The 17,864-nt window shown below is 44.7% G+C and overlaps 1 protein-coding gene across 1 annotated transcript in view; it reads right to left on the bottom strand.

The window, feature by feature from the left end:
* RYR2 (ryanodine receptor 2) overlaps positions 1-17,864 on the bottom strand; it is a 3,854,281-nt gene that overhangs the window by 2,656,567 nt on the left and 1,179,850 nt on the right. The window contains exon 14 of the mRNA XM_069607971.1: positions 11,690-11,811. Within this exon, the coding sequence (XP_069464072.1) occupies positions 11,690-11,811 (122 nt within the window). The remainder of the gene's footprint in view (positions 1-11,689; positions 11,812-17,864) is intronic.

The following is a 17,864-nucleotide window of genomic DNA, read 5'->3' as shown; positions in this document are numbered from 1 at the left end:
GGATTAAGGTGCTGCAGTGAAAATGATCGATTTTTGTAGGAAAGCGCATCCGAAGTTGGCGCTCACCTAAGTGCCTCAAAGGTGGCCAGGGCTTCATGCAGGAGGCCCGCTGCTCCAGCAGAGGCAGATCCTGGACCTGGAGCTCCTGCTCCTAGGTTGGGAAGGTGGGAATTCCTCCTTCAGGGAACCCGGGCCCGGTCCTTCTCCATTCCCATTTGAGCCCCCTAGTGCTCAATGGGAATGTGAAGGGAGCTAACAACGGGCCCACTCATATTGGGCCCGTTGTTAGCTCCCTGGTTCCCTCGGGGGACCCGCTATGGACAGCTTGATAAACCAGACTTCCACAGCAGGTCTCGCGAGGGAACCTCGTAATAGTGCGGAGTGGGTTTAACGGCTCCGGCACCATTACCGGCACCGTTAAACTCATTCCGCACATCTTATAATGTAGCCCCATGTGTCAATTAGTTGGCAGAGGATGGCCTCGAAACTGTAGCTTCCTATGAGGAGAAGTTATGGCATCCTCGGTGTTTGGATGACATCAGACGTGGGTACCTCTTTGTGCTTGGCTGATCACGTGTCAGTTCACCGTGAATCTGCTTTGTTTTCCCTCTATCTGTGTATTTGATTCTTCCTTTAGCCTTGCCACCTGGCTCGGCCTCCTTATCTCGACCTTCACTAGCTGGCTGCTATGCTCTTAAATTTCGTTTCTTAGGAGTTGTCACTCTCCTCCCTTCCTGGAATTGACCTCGAATTCCCAGGCATGAGCGGCTTCTTCCTGAGTTTCGATTCTGCTCTTTCGTATGGCTTTGTGCTGGTATATGAATCCTGGCCTGTTTGTCCTCTGCCATCTTGGACTTGATTCTGCTTATGTAAAATGGAGTCACACTAGTATAGTGTGCTTCTTGAGGTAGATATATATATATAGTTGGCGCTTGCCGCTCTATTCTTCTACTAAGCTAAGCAAGCTCTACCGTTTTCTTGGCTTCTTGCGTTCCAAGCCTATTTACAGGCGTTTAGCTAGTTGCATATTTTCATCCTTCTTTCATGGTTACGTTCTTTGTGTTGCAACATCGTTTCAATATCTTCTCTTCTTCTATATCCATTACACATCCTTTTTCATATCATTTCATCGATATGTGTCATCTTTGGATTGTCTTATCGTTCATCTGAACGTCTGTCCGGCCCATTTTGTCATCACCATTCGCCTTCAATTAGGGCACTTTGGGTCTCTTCAGGGACAGTTTGTAAGTAATCTTCATTTCGCATCAGCTGCTGGTACGGTTGTCTCAATGGGTACTGTGCAGCCATGGTTGTATGGTTATTGGTGCTTCAATAGGTATTGCTCCTCTGATGTGTACTGGACAGAGCCCCACTGTGGCTCTCTGTTGGTTTATTTGCTCCTTATACGTCACATATCTTGGCGAGTATGCTCTTGGTATCCCAAAATGGGGGGCTGGAGTGCCGGCCGTATCTGGGACCACCTCTACATTTTACTGTCATGAACTGATAAGGACATCTTTATGGAGGTGCATGTATTCTGTGCACTTCAGGAGTTTAATGCACGAGTGCAAGAATCTGCATGCTATTGCTTAGTTTAAAAACGATGTGTAGATGCATTTTATTAAACTGCTTAAACTATTTTCCTGCTGAATATGAGTTGTTTTAAGCAGAAGACCAGTTATTAATGGGGATTTCCGTATATGGCCGCGTATTATAAGCAGTGATAGAAGTGTACCACAAAAGTAATGGAGCTGTGACGGGCGGGCGAGAGAGCAGAATTGGATGGAGCAACGTGCAATGCATTTTTCAAGGGTTGCAGTCATGCTGCTTAACAGCCAATTGAGTTATAACAGATTCTGTCCAGCTGTAACTGATATCCGGTGGTAAAATGAAGTAGTGTGCTTTAACTTCACAAAGAACAGTTCCGGAATGGTGAAAATGGTTGCAAAAAGTAGTGGAGCTGTTAAAGGTAAAAAATAAAAGTAGTGCAACTCCGCTCCCGACCGTTCCCCCTCACTTCGACCACTGATAATAAGGTATTATAAGGCATAACATATTCCTTACTGTACGTAAAAAGGATGCTTCAGCCCCTTCCTCTATGTGATCACAGAACTCCTCTGTGACTTGCAATATCCTTATAATGTGTGGTAGGGGGTACTTTATCCCGTATATTACAGCAGCGACCCTGCTCAGGCCACGGGCAAGCTTCAGAATGAAAACACAACTGGAAAGAATGGTCCCCTTCCCAAGGGAGCAGCCACCGCGATTCTTTAGACTGTGCAATTCCCCTACACCAGGTCCTGTCCAGTGCCGGGACAGCCTTCACATTGTGCAAAAGAAACACAAAGCTTGCAAGCAAAAGTAGGCGGGATAAGTGCCCCATATATACATATTGGATCTCGCAAGGCGCGCCTCTTTCCCAGAAGCAAGAGAGAGCTGTACGTAGAGGACACGCACAGAGGATCACAATGTAAGGCAACGAGGGAATGGGTTATTGCGCTTCTTGCCTGCAAAATACCTATCCCATGCTTACAGAAAAAAAAAGATTGGCGTTGCCAATGCTTGTTCGGTTTTATCAGCTGTGGGCGGCTAGTGGTAAATAAACAGAATGCAGGTGATTGAATCTTCTGCCGGGTGCCTTAAAAATATGGCTGAAACTGAGTGTTCATTAAATGACACTACTTAAGCTCGCAAAGAACAGCATCAGCAAAGGTCTCTCTTTAAAACAGTCAAAGGAAATAAATCATTATGGAAATTAAATTTGTTCACATAACCATGTCAAGATTCCGGTAACATGTTGAAAAACGTCACTTTATTTTTACATCTCCTTCATAGATGTTAATAATGTGGGAGCCGAGCGCGTGCGCGCCAAACTGCGATGCCATTTTCACTTCAGCAGGAAGCACGGGGTGAGTGACAGCTGCGTGGCTTTCATCTGAGAATACGCCCAGAGTTACACCAGCGGCCCAGATCCGTCCCGCCATGAAAGGACGGCGGCTTCTGAGCTCGTTGCAGTTGTGAAGATGGGGGCTCCCCTTTCGCTCTCTTTTCTTTTGGCAGCGGGTGCCCCCTCCTGTCAAGTCGTCTAGCCTGACAGTAGAGTAAGAAAACACATCCTGCCTGAGGTTTGACAGGTAACAAGATTCAAGTTGCCGGTAAGGTTCCCTGGAGGAAGGAAGCCAGGAGCAGTGCTGAGGCGGGTTGGCTTGCTGCCTTGGAGACCCAGCCAGGGCACAGACAGAGCACGCCTCTTTTTCCCAATTCATGTTGGGGGGTGGGAGGGTGAAACGGGGGGGGGGGTCCTCAAGGGCTGTGGGGTAGTTTTCCCGGAGGCCAGTGCTAGTTCTCAACGCTGCAGACCACAAAGACAGCATTGCAAATTTCCTACTTGGAAGTGTTTCCCTCTCATACATGTGCAGGAAAAGGCAAATGTGAATGAATGAGATAAGGTAATCCATCATTAAAAAAAGGTCTCACTAATTCCGCAAGCATAATGTGACCCACATGGATGGTTCCTAGATCCATCAGAGGCGTTGCTAGGGGGTGGCTTAGGGGGCTATAACCTCGGGTCTTTTGGTTGTAGCCCCGGATAAAAGCTCAGGTGCTACAACCAAAAGGCTAGCTAGCCCCGAGTCTCGCCAGTCCCAACATTACCATAGCCCCGGATCTTTTCCAGACCTAGCAACAGGGCTCAAGTTTAGGGTACACACGGGTGGACAGAGTCCACTCACTTTTTTCAGAGGGTTGACTCAGTCCCCCCAGGCTAAAATGAGAAACATTGAAAGTCTTCCTTGAATTTATGAATGAATGCCGACCTCGCTTGAACTGCAGTTGTCAGGTTTGCAGGCCAGACACTTCAATACTGCACTATCTAACCAGATCAAAAATAACAAACAACTAAAGGTGAAATGTCCCATTTCGGTACTGTATGTTCCTGGGAAAACATTTGTATTGGTTCTTGGAGTTTATAACATGCACACCTTTTAAAGTTTTCAAAAACACTATTAGAAGAAAATATCCTCTCTTGGTTTCGTGTGTGTGTGTTGATTTTATGAAAGGCAAATGCCATTTGTCCTGTGCAATTTGGGTGGTAATGCAAAGCCAATTTAATGAAATATGCATATTTAACCTTAATTTGCTAATTTCTGTCAACGTCACATCCCATTGCGTTTGCTGATGAGTCCCCCCACTTATATTTTTAGGACTTGACCCCTGCCTAGCAACACCCCTGGATCCCATTCAGATGATAGGATTCATGGAACCCTCGTACTCAGTAAGGGTCATGCTACAAACCTGGTAACTCATGGACATCAGTTCGCTTTGTATTGATTTGTTTGAAATAACCTAGTGCCTCAAAGATAAGCACTGTTCAAAAGAAACACCAGTGCCAGTGAATTCCTGTTTTAGGGTGCCGAATGAAATTAAAAAGGGGATGGACGATAAAAATGGAATAATCAAGGAGATCATTTTCCAGATCCTTGGACAGATTCCCAAACTCCTTTCTATTCTGGTGGCAATCTATCGGAAAAAGGAACGCATTTTGATGTGCCCCATTTCAGTAAAGGGAATCTCAGTGCACAAATGACTTGGCACATGCAGGTCACGCTGAATGTAAACTTGCTTGGCCCACACAAACAAAACTCTCAGGGATATAACAAAAATACTCAACAGGGCAGACACGGACTCACTTAGGTACAAACCCCGGTTACATGTCTTTATAACGAGAACTTTTATATTGAAAGATCATATCTGGAATCTTTTATAACGATATATTTTATAGTGAATGCATTTTTTTAGGGGGGTCCCCCAAATCCCCTTTTCAGACCCCTAAAAAAAACACCCGTCATTTCCCAAAAATATTCAATCCTTTACCACACCCCTAAATGCATTCGCTATAAAATCTTTAAATAAAAAAGATTTGAGATTTACACCCTAATTCATGGATTATTTGCGCCGAAAAAAACGGGATTTGTGAGCCATTCTGCCCACAAATCCCCATTTGTTAAACAGGGATTTGCGGGCAGAATGGTGCACAAATCCCGTTTTTTTTGGTGCAAATAATCCATGAATGAGAGCCATAATCTCTTCAATATAGCGTTTTCGATATATAAACACTGCATACCACAACCCACCTACCCACCTAAAAAAAGATGTGAAAGACAATGAGATACATGGTTTAGAAAGGACTGTGAAAAAACTGAAACAAAAACTTAAAAACCTTGTCTAAGCGAAAACACAAGGACCCAGTGAACCCTGTGTTGCGCTCAAAATATCTCTGCACACTCATGGAATATAAGTCAACACTAAGGAAAACAAGGGAACACTTGGCAAGCAAACCGGCACAGATCCTGCGACTGACAACAGCGCCTTCTGTGAACCGCGGGGAATCTTAAAACAAATAAGGAAGCGGATGTAGCTATTGTTAATGGTCAAGAACATCACCACTGGAGCCTCACAGAAGGCCAGAAAAATGTCCCGACAAAATGGAATTATTAAAGACCGCCAAATTCCCCAAAGTAAAACTGTAACAATAAAGGAATGAAAAGAAGGCATCCAAAAACTAAAAGCAAAGGAATCCCGTGGCCCAGATAAAATACTAAATGAGATACTACAGCAAAGCTTATACGAAATTCAAAAAGCACTAGTGAAACTACTCAACATCATTCTGCAATCTGACAACTTCCCAGACACTTGGTCTGCAGTGCTAATCACCCCTATGTCTAATGATTGTGACACCCTTGACTAAAACATCTAAAGTGGAGTCTGTGTACAAAGTAACCTCAAGAACAAAGTTATGGCAGAAAAAGTCACAAGTCCACAGCGCTTATACAGTGATTAAGAAAATAAACATCAAGGCTGCGGGTATCTGGGCGGTGTGGGTGTACTGCCAATACACATCCACAGGAATAGTTGATAGTCGTGTTACCATTGCACTGGTAACACGAGTAGACTGAAACAAGCAGTCATTGAGCTTTCCGCAACTGCGAGGCATTTTGAGAACTGTATCTGGCATTGTCCTACTCTAAATGTGGAGTTCTTATTGCTGCAACCTAAGCCTCTGATGAAAAGCTGTACACAGCTCGAAACACGTGTCAGGCTTCTCTTCGCACAAACAATAAAGGCTTTTCTTTGCACAAACAACTAATTATAATTTCTTGGCGCAGTGAGACTGGGAACATCTTTGTTTTTCTACAAAGTAACCTCAACAAACGATTGTGCAGCCTCATGCTCCAAAAACTACAGAAGATCCCAATTAACATTAGCAGGTCCCATACAAGTCAGATGGGATTCCCGCATAAGCACCGAAGCACAGAGCATATCTTATTCCTGATTACTCTGATCAGCAAATATGTAAAGAGGAACAGCAGGTAGAGGTGGGGGCGGGGGATGTATGTGTTTTATAGATCTCTGAAAAGCATTTGATCTGATCTGGCACCCAGCAATGAACTTTAACCACTGCAGGCTGGAATGGGGAGAAGGGACTTATTGCATAATGATGTGATATGGCATTTCTAACGTGCCTATAGACAAGTGTTCTGCTCATTCAGCTGCAAGGTGAGGACTAACAACATGCAAACTGGGTGCCTCCAAAGTGAAGAGGCCAGGGTGCAACCAATGCCCTCCATAGGGTGCCAGAGGAATCCCAGGCCCAAGGTCTGCATACTGCATTTGTCAAAAATACAATGCCTCGTACATGAAGATGCCCTAGTCCTACTGGCACCCACCTCGAAAGGACAGTCTTAATCTCCTGGAAAATACTGGGCCTTCGATAGGAACCTAAAAATGTCAAAACCGCGATATTCCAGATTAAGGAAAGGAAGAGCAACAAAGTGCAGAGACGCTTTTATGGGAGGGCAAAGGGGCACTTGCCCAGGCCCCCCACCTTGAAGGGGACCCCCACAAGGCTGCCTGGTCTATAGAATTAAGATTCCATTGTTCGCCAGACTTAAATAGCACGTGTCAGGATATTTTATGGCATGTGGCTGAGGTTCTAAGCCCATTGCCTGTCTGTTTTGACACGTGCATTCTGCCTTGATCAATTCTGCATGTAATGCCTTCTGTGTTCACTATGGTATACATAGTCTGTGTATTCCTAACAACATAACTCTGTGGCATTCTTTCCTTCCTGTGGGAATTATGCTTATCAAGTGCAATAGCTAAAGTTGAAATGTATATTGATACATTGAATGGCACAATCGTTTAGAAGTTAGTTCAGTGTGTCAAGCACTCATTGCAGAGATATGTGTGTCATATGGAAGATTAGAATAGCACATTCCAGCAAAGCTGGCTGAGCCTTTCCTATGTTTAAGGTTCATAAACCTACCCGCATATGTACTTGGTTTTATAGCACAACAGGTGCTATTATCAGCAAAGTACCTGCACCAGATAGGGGTTGCTATAAAAACTAACAAATCATCTGTATGGTGAAGGTCTATAAATTGGTTTGTTCAGATGGGGTGTAGTAAAACCAAGGCAATCACCTCCAACAATGAGCATTAACTGTTAGTCCAAGAGATGAACAAGTATCCAAATTCAAGACTGCGGAACTAAAGCATTCATGATACAGTGATCCTGGTCAAATCATCTAATATCATTTACATTACTGTGCTGTCTTATGTGAGGTTTGCCTTTTTGCATGCAGTGGCATTGTTTAGCCCATTACTTGATCTTTCTTCTTATGTAGGCCATTTGACTGGAAGGGGTGGTAGACTGAAGAGAGCAGACCAGATGCTGCAGGCCTCGGGCAAGCATATTTTAAGGTCTGCTCGGTTGACACAAAAAACGGTTTGCTTTTTTGTAAAAGTCCAAGGTTTTTATGCACGTTTATAAATGACAATGTCACAAGCTATTGTTTTGGAAGTATTTAAAGCTTTAATATACAAAAGAAAAACCCAGATTTAATGTGTTAAATCACATCGATTGGTATGCTGGTACTTATATACTTCCCTTGATGATGAAGAGAATGAAGGTAGAATCAATCCCATGTTGTGTACACCCTTGCATAAAATTTTGTTTTTATAAATAGTCATGTTTGGTAAAGTGATTTGTGTGCTTTCCAAGTCAGTTTAATACAATTACATTGTTTTTGTTCATGATAACAACTTGAAAAGAAAGTGTCCAAGTGGAGAAATTGCATAGTTGGCACAAATCCACTCCTTAAACAATGTGGGATCCTTGGCATCTCATTGTATCTTGTATTGCCTAACCTCTCAAAATTGCCAGTCCCTAAACCTTTCACAATTGTCAGCCCTTCAGAGTGAATTCCTTCGCAGGGTGTGATCTTCATAAAGGCCTCACTCATAGGTTCAATGGTTACAGTGTTGCTTCCACTATAATAGTGAGCATTGATATATTGCACACCACAGCACTTGTTCCTTTGATCTCTAATCGCAACACTATTTGAAAACCATATCCCAATTCTTATCTCAGTCTGTTTGGATACAGACACCTTCCTGGTAGATTATCTGCATCCACTGTCCATGCCATTGTATGGGTAGATTTCTCCTTCCTTCCAATTGGTCTCCTCTATCCATGCTTGAGCATGTTTGCTTTATGTGAGGCAGCAAATGTGAGTTATCTGTCTATTCTGAGTTACATGTACCTTTTACATACGGTCCTGCATTAATACTACAGGCTGCATACCTTCCTGGATGCTATTGATAACAAGTATCCTGTATCTATACTAGAACAGAAGTAACCTTTTCGTAGACTGCTAATGTTGGTCTTCAAATGCTACTAGTTCATTATTCTGATTAGAGCAAGAATGAAGAGGATCAGGACGAGGGGATGGGGGTGCAACCAGATATTCTTGATCACTTAATTCCTTTGGTGGAGGGGGGCCTCAAAGATATCCGTGCCCAAGGCCCCAAAAGTGGTTAAGATGGCACTGACAAAGTGGTGTATACTTAATGTTATGCTACAGGCTACACTTACATAGGACCCAGAATAGTGCATCTAGAAGTTTTAAATTGGCAACAAAAGTGCTTCAAGAGAAAGCCCAGCAGGCACTCTGTGCCATCAAGAAGCACCTAGCCTACTTCACTCCAGCAGTTAAGTTAATGCTAAGGGTTTTTGACAGTAGCATCGCCTGTATCCTGCTTTATGAGGGTGAAATGTGCAGTGAAATGATTAAAAAAAGTATGCAGACAAATCGCCGACATACATTCTGCACCTCTAGTTCTGCAAACAGGTTCTTGATGTGCATATAAACTGGTCAGATCATGGAAGCAGTGCAGAATTAGATAAATTAACTGTACTGCTGATCATGCAAAGGTGTATTTTAAATTTTGCCACACCGTGTCTAGAACAGTCGCCCAAACACCCTCCCTTACTAGCAGGCACTGACAACCCAAACAGCAAAACCCTCGAAACAATCCCTTGAACACTATATAACAGAACTGCAGGCATTTGGCAGCGGTGCCCAACAATCTGACCTCATAAAACACCAAAGGCAGGAGGGGGAATTGGCTCGGAATTCACAAGAGGTCTCAAAGAAGCAATGCATAATGTGTTGGCGAGCACAACTAGGATGACACAACAAGCTAAAGTGCTACAGAACACTCGGGCAAACATTGAACTTAAAGATGACCACATTTTGGTAAGAAACCTCAAGCACAGCACACCCTCCCCAAATATAGGCTGGATATAGAGGCTGATTGACATAGCTTAGATAGGAAGCTCAGTGAGGACAGATTCTGCCAGCAATGTGGTTTAGGACATGTAGAGAATGAGAGGCACTTTCCCATGCCCTGCATACACAGAGGCTGGGCATACTTATGCCCCCGCCTTTTGCAAGAATAAGGAGCTCTTTGATATATGATATGGTATTTATAACGCACCTATACACAAGTGTTTGCAAGTTAAACTGGACCAGAACAGCTCTCTATCACTCTCAGACAATGACCAGGGTTAGGTGGGACAACAGCAAAATGTGTATGCCTGCCACCGGAGACGAAAGAGTGCATGAAGCAATATTTGCTGGTAGAAACAAATCTGAAAACCAGAATGATCACTACTGAAGCAAATGTAACATCTATACATCCCATGTATTCCCTCAATATTCGTCTAACCTGTCATGCCAATAAAGTATCTTGTATTTTATTGATACCAGTGGGTGTGGTGTGGAAGGTTCCACCACATCCATGATTCACAAGAAGATACTCTCTGGGACACGCTCCCATTTCAGTTCCCTTATGGTTTGCCATATCTGTCATGCCACAGGCCAAGAGTGGGGGACAAGGCTACACAGACTGGGGCCTTTCAGACCCCTGCCTGTCATTAAGTTCTCAACATTGGAAATGCTCATGCTCCTCATGAGCGTTTCTATTCTGTTTTTACATTTCCCTCCTTCAAATATAGGTGGAATACTAATGGTACTAGCTCAGGGAAGGATAGCTCAGGGGCAACATGCTTGTCTTCGAAGCAAGCCAATGCTCCGTAACACAGATTGGAATCCCGATCCCTCGCTTAGAAACCACTTGTTGAAATTAAGCATGTTATAAAAGAACAATAATTATAATCCCCCAACATGGAGTGAGCACGAACCTTTTCCGTAAACATTTCACACAATACTCTCTTGACATACTCTCAAAAATAACTCTTTGGACATCAAGGTACAAGGAATTTTACAGTGTACACTTTTAGTGTGACCCTCTCCCTCCTTTATCACCTACCGTCAGTTGACCAACACCATTCACCTACCATACCAGCATTCCCACTAGCTATAGATGAGCGGTGCTGTGGTGGTGGACACCACCTTACAACCACCTTACAACAATAACCAGGTGACGGTAACGACTCCCCAAACTTCCAACCTGTTTAGTTTACCTTTATGCATGCCATTTTATTTGTCTCTATTTTTTTATGTCAATGTTTTTTTTCAGTTGTTATGTTCACTGGAATATTGTCAAAGACATTCAGGTGATCTGTGGTAACGTCTTCAATTTGTGATGTGAAACTGTTTTATTTTTTCAAATCTTAAAGAGAGGAATCATCATTGCAAATGTAACAAAAAGTGATGATGCTTTCCTCCTAACAGTATATATAAAAAATGGAGAATGTTAGTTAATGTAGTTGTGATCACTTTTTTTTATGATCCAATCATAATCCATTACTTATGTGCAGGCCAGTGTTCTCCACCTCTTATTAGAAGCATTGAATCAAGTATTTAAATCAAAGATTTATACATTTACAAACGACATGCAGGATGTTTTGTGGTGGTGGAAGGTGATGGAAGCAACTAGGTTAATAGTCAAATCAATATCAATTAACATATTTAATTTTGCAATACGCGAATGAGAGAGATACAAGGACAACTGTGTGCCAAAATCTAAGTAGGTTTCACCATAAGTCCCCTGCCCCCAAGAACATGTCAAAACGAGTTTGTTTTCTGTAAGAGTTAAATAAATTGTGTAAAAATGTATCATAATTATTGAAAAAAGATGAATCATTCTTCCAGTCCTAAAAAACAGCAACTAATTGTTAGAATAATAAATCATTTCGAAAAAAATAAACAAATAAGTGTTTAAAAATAAAAATGCCCCAGTTTGGAGTGTAGTTATTTGACATATAATGTGATTTTCAATCCTATTTACAATTTGCAGAACAATAAGTAATTCACCCAGAATGAACAATTAACATCACTGAACAACCATTTCATAGGACTTGAAACACAGAAATAAGTACAGACCTTATGAATCTGTTGAAGAGGAAGACTGTACTGCGGATAACCCGGGCTGTGCGGGATTCCTCGTGCTGGGATCTGGATAAGGTTAAGCCGTCGTCCATGTGGCCCTCGTGGTGCATTATGGCCTGGGATAAAAAGAGAAGATTCACAGCTATTGGACACTTTTCCTGTGCTTTTCACGACATTATGTCCTTTCAACAATCATCTAAAATAGTATTGGAGATATACAGCAAACAATGTTGTAGATCTAGAATAAACTGTTGGGTGTCCTGACCCACGTTTGAGCTATCATGCTGCAACATTTGGTGCTGTGGGCTGTTAGGGAGAATTCTCTGTTTAGGCTGAATTTCCTAACCTAGTGAGTCCCCCAGCAGCTTTGCTGGATTTCTGGAGTTTGTTTTTTCCATCCTGCCAAGAGTGAGACTCTTTTCTCCCACTCTTGGACATGTATGTGTGTGTAATTCCTTTGAAATGCCAATGTGTTCGATGGGCTATGGGATCTTTTACTCCATAGGGTCTCATATGTTTTTCTATGTGTGTTACACCGCACCCTATGTGCCGAAACACTGGATTGTCCTAGCGGGCCCCCACCATAGACTCCATACCCGGGGGCTGACTACTGTCTCCCCTAGCATGTAAAGTCACCATTGGCTTTACTAGACCTAAATTTACTAACAGGACTAGTACAAACCATCTTATTGTGCACGTACTAGTAGGGGTAATTCGATTACTCCTAGACCTGTTACTCGAGGGGGCACTGTCCCGTCCCCCCTCGTCGAGTTTTGGCTGGTGGCATTGGAAACTACTTGTTATGTTCGACCCCGAGCATAACCCTATGGGATTCGTCCCATTGTTGGAGATTAATACTTTTTCTCGTTAATCTCTAACGTACCACCGATCTACTTATCGTAAATAAGTTTAGCGGATGGTATTTTCTGCCAGAACTCAGTTTGTAAAATGGCGTCTGTGTTCGTCTCTGTGACTCCTAAACCAAAGGTTGAGCCCTTTGTTCCACTTTTGGCGTGCCTCTGTACAGAGACCCTCCAAAGTGGTGCCATTCTGTCTGGGTTACCTCAGGGGTGTGGGAGGGGGTTTAGGCACCCTGGACCGAGTTGCCTTGCCAACTCAGGTCGCACTCTGGAGTGATTGGCCCAAGTGGTGAGCGTTCCCGCTCACCACTTAGCATGTGTTGATTGACAGCTAGGCTGAATGAATGGGGGTTTTCTGCATAAGAGCAGGGCTTTTGGGACTGGATCTTCAGAAGTCGCCACAGGACCTAAGAATCCGACGAGGGTAACGCTGAGCCGACCTGCACGACGACACCTCCCGTGGAGCCCTGCGGAACCGACTCACCACTTCCCGACGACAGAGGAGATCTCCCTGCCGGAGAGTCTCTTCCCCTGGCTGGTGGGAACAACCAGTCTCCTTTGCTTTTTATTCGCCTCAGGACGCAGTGGTCGAATTGCCCGTGCAGAGCACCCCGGCAACCGGATAGCCACTACCCCTGAACCGCAACCAAAAGGTGGTGCCTTTTGACGGAGCACTCCGCGGCTGGTCTCTTCCCTGGTGGTGCACCGGACTTCATTTTCTTCGACAACGAGATCATCTCTGCTCTTGGCAAAGACCCGCCGTGCATCCACCACCAGGAACAACTGCCCCCGCCGGAGCTGCCCTCCACAACAAGGTACCGTGTCTGCCTGGCTTCCCTTTCGATCGGTCCGAGTGAGGTGTCTTAATCCTCTCCGTTCCGTTGGGTCGCCTCCAAGCTTTTCTCATCTTTTGTTCTGAACTGTTTCAACCTGCCAATAACAATTTGCTATACAGACTTAAATGCATCTCCACTAGAGACTTTTTGGGACATCGCGCCTTGCCTCTCTCCGAGTGGGCCTGGCCTCTGAACTTTACGATCGATTGTGGTTCTTGCCTTCTTGCCTTGCATTTTATCCGCGTAGGATTGAACTGTGTTGATTTCATGACCTGCCTATCTTTTTCTCTCCCGTCCTAACTAATCTTCGATTGTCATCTGGGTTGAGGTATACACCTCTGTCTGAAAATAAGTGATACCGGTAGAACCTAGAGTTGTCGAAATATTGCTAGGGGGATTGATCGTTTTCGACTTTGTAGAGTAATTGCGTTTGATTTGTTTGCCGTGATTTGCCTTAGTGTTTTTTATAGATGTTCTGTTATAAATAAATGCCTTAATATCTTTACACTAAGCTTCGTTGCGTGTTTGCTTGTCTTGCTGTGAAGAATTGTCCTATTTTGTATACTCCACACACTGCTCAACTTTTCTTGAGAGAAGTCTGACTGCTCAGCCACAGCTACCACGTGAATCTGTGTGGCGCAGACTGCTACCAAGTGGGTTCACCGCCAACGCCTGTAGTCCTAAATCTTTTGCAGTGGTCCCAGAAGGAACTGCACCGGCTTCCGCTTAACACTGGTGTACAGCGGTGGGATTTGTATCGAGTATACAGTTTAGAGTGCTTTTCGACACTGTAGGATAACTAACCACAAAACTTTGCACAAAAAGCAACTTTCAAAAACATGTCTACGATGGAAACTTACAGTCAAGAGTCTTTGTCAGGTGAAAATACTGAGAGTCTGCGAGCTCTCTGTAGGCAAGAGAATCTTCCTGTAAGAGGCAAGAAGTTAGAACTAATCGAGAGATTGCTGGCGAACCAAAGTCTGGGTACTGGTTCAGAGGAACCAATCTCCCCAGCAACTGTAGATAACAGTGATGGTGTTGATCTGAATCGTAATTCTGATGATAGCGATGAAGAGGCTGACGAGGACGGAGAGGCTAACGAAACTGTCTCCCCTGCTCCTCTACCCGCCTTACCAACTGTGCCTATGGGGCCCATACCAGGTTCCACAAGTAACCCTGCTTATTTTGAACTTGAAAAAATGAAGCTCGAACTAGAATACAAACGGTTCTTGGCTCAATCTGAACGAAACCAAGAGCTCGAGTTCAGACGGATGAATGCCCAGGCTGAGCAGAAGCAAGCTGAGTTAAGACTCAGGGAAATAGAACTTAATCACGAGTTAGAGATGAAAAAGTTGTCTATGGAAAATGCTTCTCTCTCCTCTGGTTCCTCTAGGAGCTCCAGTCCCAAAAGACCCCGGATGCCGAAGGAATTAGTGGGTATGTATGAACCGAGATTGGATGTGTTGGATTGGTTGAAACTGTTTGAATACAATCATGGGCTCCAGGACATCACCGGGAATGCTTTGCTTCCCTGGTTGTTCTCTAGGCTCCCTCCTGTTGCGACTGATGTGGTAATGGAGTTGGGGGAGGCGGATAAGACGGATTACGAAAGTGTGAAACTAGATTTAATAGCTAGATTCAGGAAGACCCCTTCCCAGTATCTTAAGAGGTTTAGAACCCTCAAAAAGCATGATGGTACGCCTTGGGCTACCTGGGTGAGTGAAGGGTTGAAAAACTTAGAGGGATGGATTAAGGGTTACAAAGTGAACACTTATGAGGGTATGAGAAATCTTTTTATGTTGGAGTCTATTTATGATGCCTGTTCTCCTGAGCTCAGACAGCACTTGGCTGATTCGCAGGAATTGGATTCCAGGGAGCTAGCTAGGGCTGCTGACTTGTGGGTTGCCAACAGGGCTACTCATAAGGATTCTGGGGCAACTCAGAAAAAGGATGAGGGAAAACAGCCTAAAAAAGACTCAAAAGAGAATTCGAATAACTCACATTCCAAAGAGGGCCCCAAACAAAACCAGAAGGGTAAGCCACCAGGAAAACCACAGCAGAATAGTATGCCTTCTGGTGCCAAACCGGAAGGAGGGCAGAACAAGCCACCATTCCAGAAAGCATTTGGTAAATGCTTTGTTTGTGGCTCGACTGACCACGTGAAAGGAGATCCCAGATGTAAGGGTAAACCTTCAGGGGTCCAGCTTGTCTCCTTAGCCTTCGCTCCAGAGGAGGAAGTCCAAATGGCAAGTGGAAACTTTCTACTGCTAGCTGACGAACCCATTGGAGTCTCAGCCAGCGTTTCTTTAGTATCTCTGGGGTTGTGGGAACAACAGAATTTAGATGTCTATAATTCTATCCCTGATAATACTAAAGAGTATTATAAGGACAGTGTCCAGGTGAATGGTCAGGAGACTCGTGCCATTAGGGACACTGGGGCCAGCATAACTGTGGTGGATAAATCGTTTTTTCAGGCCGAGGATGTTGCTAAGGCACCCAAACATCTCACCAAGTTAGCTGGAGGGCCTGTGCAGATGCTTCCCCAATTACCAGTTCTCATCCAGTGTAACGACATGACTGTGAAGATACCTGTCAGCATACAGAGTGAGGTACCAGCACGCGTACTGTTGGGTAACGATTTGAAAACTCTCAGAGTTGTATCGCATACTCCCAGACCTCCTAGTAAACGGTTACAGGAGCTAACCAGACCTGCAAGAGAGAGGACCATGCGCAGAACTCTCCAGGAGATGATGAAGAAAGATATCACTCCTGCTCCACTGGAATTGTCGGCCGCTGTCTCCAAGAAATCAGAAGCGAAAGGGAAACCTAAGACTTCTATCCCGAAACCAGCCGCCAGCATTCCAGTGCAGCCGACACAGACTTCCCCGCGGTTGTCCAACGTCACACCCGTAACTCCACCTCCAGCCGAGGCTGAGTGGGAGGTACAACCCTGCGTGGTAGAATTAGACTCTGAGGAAGAGCTAATGGAAGGCCAGGAACTCATTGGAGATCTGGATCCTGTTGACCATCCTTAGCTGCAGTCGTTACTGGCAGAAGGTGGACCCAGCAGGGCAGACCTCAGTAAGGGACAGAGGGAATGTCAAACTCTGGAAGGTCTTCGCCACCAGGCAGAAGCTCAGGCTGAAGGGCAAGAGCCTGGGAAACACAGGTTGCACTGGGAAGATGGCCTCTTCTACAGTGAACCGACCGAGTCTGCACCTGGAGACTACAAACGACTTGTAGTACCCCAAGAGAACAGACCACAGTTCTTGCAGTTAGCCCACGGGATTCCTTTGGCTGGTCACTTGAGTTTCAAAAAGACTAAGGAAAGGCTCTCTCTCTACTCTATTGGCCAAAGATGGGGGCCGAAGTAGAAAAACACTGCAGGAGCTGCCACACCTGCCAGACCTCTGGTAAGGTTGGCTCCAAAAATGTGGCACCGTTAGTGCCTCTCCCAGTTGTGGGAGTCCCATTTGAGAGAGTAGGGATTGACATTGTTGGTCCCCTTGATCCTCCAACCTCCTCAGGCAACAGGTTTATACTTGTTGTAGTAGACCATGCTACTAGGTATCCTGAGGCAATTCCTATGAGGACTGTTACAGCTCCGGCTGTGGCTAAGGCCCTCCTTGGTATTTTTACTAGGGTCGGGTTTCCTAAGGAAGTAATCTCTGACAGGGGGTCAAACTTTATGTCCCACTACATGAAAGCCATGTGGAAAACCTGTGGAGTTACTTACAAGTTCTCAACAGCTTACCACCCACAAACCAATGGGTTGGTGGAACGGTTCAACCGAACCATGAAGAGCATGATAGGTGCTTTAGAGGAACCCCTTAAGCGTAAGTGGGACCTTCTACTGCCATGCCTTCTCTTTGCTTATAGAGAAGTCCCTCACGAGGGAGTAGGTTACTCTGCCTTCGAACTACTCTATGGTCATCCCGTCAGAGGTCCATTGGCCCTGATTAAGGAGGGGTTGGAGAGTGCTCCTTCCCCCAAGCCAGTCAGAGTGACTGACTACGTGATAGGTCTCCGGAGGAGAATGTCACACATGATGACGGAAGCAAGCGATAACTTGAAAGCTGGACAAGCATTGATCAAGCACTCGCACGATCAAAAGGCTAACATGGTTGAGTTCGCTCAAGACCAGCTCGTTCTCGTTATGATCCCAACAAGGCAGAGGGCCTTGCAAGATAAGTGGATGGGACCCTTCCGAGTAGTGGGTAAACTCGGTGAGGTTAACTATCTGGTAGACTTGGGCAATCCCAAGGAGGCTCCGACAGTCTTTCACACCAACCGACTTAAAGCGTATGTCTCACGACCTGATGTAGGAGCGTTGCTTCTAGCATCATCCGAGGAAGAAGAAGAGAGTGAAGCTCTTCCGGATCTCCTCAGAGGCTTAGCTTTAGATGAAAAAATTGAAGAAGTAAATCTCTCCTCCAATCTGGCACCCGAGCAACAAGAAGAGTGCAAATCTAT

The sequence above is a fragment of the Ambystoma mexicanum genome, chromosome 4q (genome assembly GCF_040938575.1).
Source record: "Ambystoma mexicanum isolate Mex_15411 chromosome 4q, UKY_AmexF1_1, whole genome shotgun sequence".
Taxonomy (NCBI): Eukaryota; Metazoa; Chordata; class Amphibia; order Caudata; family Ambystomatidae; genus Ambystoma; species Ambystoma mexicanum.
Note: the sequence above shows the minus strand (reverse complement) of the source record. Positions and strands in the feature narration are given on the sequence as shown.